At 45.8% G+C, this 6,066-nt stretch overlaps 1 protein-coding gene across 1 annotated transcript; it reads left to right on the top strand.

Moving 5' to 3' along the window:
- The first annotated feature begins 3,457 nt into the window (after nucleotides 1-3,457).
- LOC143425418 (uncharacterized) lies at nucleotides 3,458-5,970 on the top strand. Its single transcript, XM_076898163.1, is given in 7 exon segments — nucleotides 3,458-3,636; nucleotides 4,206-4,326; nucleotides 4,389-4,543; nucleotides 4,637-4,838; nucleotides 4,932-5,017; nucleotides 5,707-5,888; nucleotides 5,891-5,970. Coding segments are annotated over 7 exon segments (1,005 nt in total).
- The last annotated feature ends 96 nt before the right edge of the window (nucleotides 5,971-6,066 follow it).

Below are 6,066 nucleotides of genomic sequence, written 5' to 3'. Positions count from 1 at the left end.
TACCTTCGTCGACGTATACACACAGGGAATGAAAAACGGCTTCGTGTATATATAGTATACATACACGCGTAGAAATTCACATCAGCAGACAGACCACGCGTATGTATTAGCCGTGAACGTGTAATATATTCATGTATTCCATCCATTCGCGATGGACGCGAAAACGCTTAGCCCTCGAGCGGATAATTTTGTTAGCGATCCACGAGAGCGTTGAATCGATGCCTCCGGTGCAATTGAAGGCTGCGGACTTGAAAGCCAGCTGTCGCCATTGTTCGAAACGTTGCGATATCAACAATGATATAACTGGTTCGCGACCAGTTCAGGCAAATCTATTACGAAAATCGTTTTCGAATCTATTTTTGGAGAAAAGTGGTGTTTGAGGGAAGAAACGATGAGGCGTTCTTTAATTAAAACTACTGGAAATGTCGAGCTGGATGGCCTTCGTGTAGAGCCCTTCGATTACTCGGTCGAATCAATGAAACACATCAGCACTTGTCTCAGCAAATTACACGATCATACTTGTACCTTCGAGTTATTGTCACCGTCTCCTTGACATCTGTGACAATCCGTTCGCTGAAAGGCAACATTCGCGACAAAATAGCTTCCGTTCTCCGGCGAGCTTACTGATTCACAGGGTAAAAATTGCGATAAAAGGTAAACAAAAAGAGTTCACAGCGTCGATGATCAATATCGGGACGTTTAATCGTTAAAAGTTTTTTCATCGACCGCTCAAACTTTCCTACTATCACAGTTCGATATTGAAACGTCCTTCCATAATACAACGGCGTGAAAGGTTACGAGCGGAGGTAGTCATTGAAAGTGTGTAATAGAGTTTAGACAACAGTAGATGAAGCTGTATTTGTAACTCGTCTATTCGTCGTATTTATTGTATCCTATTTAAAGAAAAAAGAAAAAAAAATAAGAAAACGAGAAGAAGAAAGAGACGCGAACTGTACGCGATATCACGTTAATTGCGACGCGATACAGGCGATTCGATAGCGATCTTGGGATGCTTCGAGAGCCCGGGTCGACAGAGGTCGTAAATCTGTACCCGATCTTTGACTCGACTCCTTGGCGCGTGCGATCCTTTTGAAGATTATACGATTCTTCAAATGACTGTCGCCACGAATCTGCTGGAGAGAGAATCTGCTGTTCCTCCAGAGACCGTGTTCACTGCTCGATTACGTTTTCCCGATCGTTAGAGCATACACCGAGCGAATATTTCGTTAATCGAATAAAGGATACGAGCACTCAGACGACACGGCTACGAACAACTTAACGTCCTACGGCGGGTTAAACTGATGTGGATAGTTGATTGTATACGTAACGAATAAATAGTTTATTTTTACAATGTCCATATACAATGCAGGTCGTGATGTCTAGTCGTTTCGAAAGATGAACTGAGAATTACTCGCGGCGTGTTTCTCGCGGAAAATGAAGAGGATACCGAAGAGAACGAAAAGGTGGAAAGTGAAGAGTGAGAGGGTCTATGAATTTATCTAAAAAATGTGAAGAAATGAAAGTGTCCTTGAACGTGAAATGGACGAAGAGAGACAGGGGTGTAACATGTATCGGCTACGCCACCAGAACACCACGTTTTATTACGACGCTCATATTTTCACTGGCGAAGAATTTGTACATACTTATCGAATAAACTCGTCCATGATATCCTAGAACGTTCGCGTGGTACCTCGCCAATGCTCCCTCCAACAAATCATCCCCTATCGGCTCCGCGAACCTTTTCAAGTCCTCGTAATGGTCCGCAAAATAAATCTCGCCGTGATCGATCGGTTTTTTCAGTTCACACGAGTTCACCTCTCACCTTTGGTTTCCCGGAATGATTTAATTACCGTGTTAATCGTTGGCAAGGGACGGGACGATTCCCTCTGCACGGATGGCAATTAACTCACCACCGACGCGTGTTGATTCGCGACGAAAGGCACGAGCGTCTCTCTGTCCGTTTCGTCTTCAACCACTTTATATCATTTCGTCCGTGTACACGAGCTCGTAAAGAATTTACGAGGGCTGGCCACGCAGACGGGCAAATCGAGGGAGAGGGCGTACCCCTGCTACCGAAATCAAATATCTCCGCGTCCCTGCGTTCTCTTTTACGGCCTACCGTGGTACAAGCTGTAAAATTCTGTGGCGCCGTGATGAATCCGAGTGGGGAGGATCTGCGACAGGAGGAATTCACGAGCTTTGGCAAACATCGCTCGAGGCCTCTAATTTCGAATTAAACTCAATCGCGACGCGACCGGTCTTCGCTTCGACGCAATTCGTCTTTGACAAGTTTCTCTCGCATTCTTACGTGTTTTCCTCCCTCTTGATTATTCCCGTGAGTGAGGTAACGAGCTGTTAAGGATTAAAAGAAGATGTTTTATATCGAAATTAAACAAATGACCGTCTCGATCGCTCGATGTGGTCAGAGAAAAATTCAGGGTAATAAAACTGACGTCTGCCTGCTCGCTAAATCTTCCCGTTCTATTTTCAACACGTCGCTCGCGGTATTATGCGAAGGATCAAGGGACAAGGAGAACGCCTCGCGATCCAGGTCGCGGTGGACCCGACGATCCGTTTCAGCTGTCCTTCGAAAACGCGATTCCAGCGATATTGAGAACGGTAGAAGCCGAACGAGCGTCCAGGGAGTTCTTCTCGAAATCTCGCCACCGCGATGTCCTGCGTTCACTATCAACAGACGACCAGTCCGAAAGAAAGAACCTATTACGACAACCAATACAACCGCTATGCAGCTTCCACCTACGGTCTGGCGCCGAGCGTCACGCTTCCTGAGTCTTACAGGACTGGTACGAGCCGCCTTATTTACCATATTACAACCTACTAATTGCGCCATTTCCGCGCATCTTAACTCGCAGGCTACTGCGCGGGATGGAGAACGCTGGAATTCCAAGGAGGCAACGCTGAAACGCCCGCGACAGGTAAAATATAACGTTATATTATTGTAATTCTGCGGACTTTATCTTGCGGATCACGTTTTGCCTTACAATGGTATACGTATGATAGTACGTATAGTACTGTGTGCAGACGCGTTTACGCGTCTGTTAAAAGGGGGATGATTCGCATGGGACCACGAAAACTCGAACTCGACGTCGACCTAGGAGGGAGGTGGTAGCCCGCCGTCGATTTGCACTCCAATGTCCCACTTCCCGTGAATATCTTTCGTACATCCTGATATTAATCCTTTCTCATAAAGGGGTGCACACGTCTGTACAATATGTGGTTATTATAGCCGAGAATTCGGGGTAGGTTCAAATTGGATCGTATAAAAGGAAAGAACGCGAGGGAAATTTCAATTGCAGTTAACCTCGAACCATTCATTCCTCGATCGAGTATCGCAAAATCATCCACACGTTCGTGGAAATCGACGAGTACGAGGAACTCTTAACTTATTTCAATGAAAATTTTAGTGCTGGGCGACCCATTGTACAGAGACACTCGAATGGAAAACGAGAGGATGACGCTGGCGTACAAACAAGAGACAGCGAAACGTGTCAATGAAAGGGACGCGATCACCCTGGATAAAATGCGAACCAAAATGAAGTTCCTGGAAGACAGCAATATCGTAATGCAAACGCGGAATCAGAATCTTATAACCGAGAACAAAGCCCTCGCGTCTCAGTGAGTATCAAACGCGCGTACAATGGAGAACAAAAATCGTGCCTTTTGTGGTTTTCACCGTCGCTTGCATCATCAGTGCCGCTAATCATCTTCCTTCGGAATACGAAGCTTCCTACTTCGATGAATTGCCGGCGTTCTCCCTATTTTATTTTTTTTACCCGCCGCTCGAGCCCGCCTTAGAAACCCTTTAAAGGGAATTTTATAATCATTTAGTTAAACTCCAATCAAGCTCATTAACCTTATCTGATTGATTTTTGTGAAAACGATACTAGCCGACCTTTTGGTAGAAAACTCTTTGAATGGAAAAAGAACGTCGAACAATCTCGTTAACGATGGAAGCTTTCGAACTACGCTTCGTGCTCTTTCAATCCCAGCGCAGAGTCGGGTATCTGCCTCACGAAAAAGCCGACGAGTCACTCTTTTCGATTACCATTTTATCTCGAGCGATGTTTCCGCGTTCTTTAACGATCTCTACGCGTTTTCCGTTGGCTTCGTCGCTATCGATCATTCGCCATTGTTCCCATCGCGTCGAACGCGTCCTCTTCTCTAACGCGGCGTTTCTGTACAAGACTGAAAGAGGAGCGGAACGAGATCAAACGGCTGGAGAAGAGGCTCGCGTCGTTGCGGGAGGAACTCGACTTGGAGAAATTGAAGATCGACGAGATGAGAGAGGAAACGGAACAGGCCGGGGTACGAGCGTTTTGCGCGTGGTTAGCCTCTTCTGGAAATTACACTTCGCTCTGATATTTCAGAGGAGGAATACGTCGATGATGGAAACGAATGGGACGTCAACGACAAACATCGCATCTAAAGCGGATCGCGGGGTACAAGTCTGGGCGGTGTGCATGGGTTGTCAGAGGAAATTGGAAAGCTGCGAGAAGCAACCACCCACCGTCACTATTACCAAGTAAATAGATTTCCATTTTCTTCTTCTTTTCTTCATATTAAACGATGCTTGCAACAATGATGGAATAGCATGGGATCGATACGATTTCCGTAGATCGGAATTAGAGGTATTGGAGAAAGACATGCAGACCCTTCGAGATACCATTATCGCTCGAGAGGAAGCATGGGACAAGGCGATGGAACGGGAGCAAAATTACAGGCAACAATTGACGAGACTCACCACGGAGACAATCACGGCCCGTCATCTTTCTGAGACGCGCTACGAGGAACTTAAAACCATGACGAACGCGTTAACGGTACCGCGATTATTCGATATTTTACTATCCACTTAATTAAAATTAAACGAAGTAATAACTGCGACACGTTAATCGCGTCTGATTCGCCGTCAGGAGAAAGAATCGGAGCTGAAAGCGCTTCAGAAGGACAACGCGTGCTTGAACAAGATGATCCTGAAGCTGTACAACAACTATCAAAGGTAATCCTCATCTCGAGATCGTTGTTTCGAAACGAAAAGAAAAATATCGAGAGAGAGAGAAGGGAGATAAATGAACGGAGGTGGTCGCCGGAAAGACGATAAGACAGAGCACGAGTAAGGAAAGGGCGCGAAAATCTTTAGGATCGCGCCACGTAAAAGTTCTTACTTTTAGCTGAAGTATGGCTTCGCAGCCCCTATCTCTTTAGAGCGAGTTACACTCCCCGCATTTTAGTCGTTTCATTAGCGAAATGCCCGCCGTAATGTGCCTAGGGGAATACCATTTCGAATTTCGCGTAACGAGATGCGAGCTTCTGCCTCCGTGCTAAACACCCGGGGACTTCCCTTTTCCTCCCTTCGTCGCTCCCCTGCAGCCGAGGATCCCTGTTAAACGCGCCGAAAAATCCACCGTCTCGACGCTGCCTCTCGATTCGCTTTCAAATAGATTCAAAACTTTCCGCGCCTCGACGATACCCTCGTCGATCGACGCGTCCTTAAGCTGGCGAACAGCTGGAGAAAAAGTTATCAAGCTTCGCAGTTAAAGTAAAGACTTTTATCAAAAGGAGAAAAGAAATTTCATCGGCGACAGTCTACGAAGCAATATCGTCTGATACGATGTTGTATCGAATTAAAGATCTTATGTCTCAAACGGGCGCGAAATGAACGCGGTTTCGTTTAATTTGCAATTACAGGGGCCAAGAGGGCTGTCAAAGGAATAATACGCCTGCTGATATAAATGAGAAAGATCAAAGGTACATCGAGAGCGTTATCCGTCGAACGTCGAGCGCAAAGGCCAAGCAGAAGCCAAAATTGAAAAGCTCCTGTTCCGAAGGAACCGCACATTCCGCCAATTATCAGAACAGTCCTCGTGATAGACGAGAACCGCAAAGGATAAAGCAGGTTGTCTGAAAAACGCCGATACACCTTCCGTTCGAAATAATAAGTATTATAGATAGAAAATGTTCAATTCTACGTAGACATAGGATAGATAGCGATGTGATGTATAGATACACTACTTATCTTATGGGATTCGTTATCGTTAATAAACAAAT

This window comes from Xylocopa sonorina, chromosome 7 (genome assembly GCF_050948175.1).
Source record: "Xylocopa sonorina isolate GNS202 chromosome 7, iyXylSono1_principal, whole genome shotgun sequence".
NCBI lineage: Eukaryota > Metazoa > Arthropoda > Insecta > Hymenoptera > Apidae > Xylocopa > Xylocopa sonorina.
The sequence above is the reverse complement of the archived record's forward strand: the minus strand, read 5'-3'. Positions and strand labels throughout refer to the sequence as shown.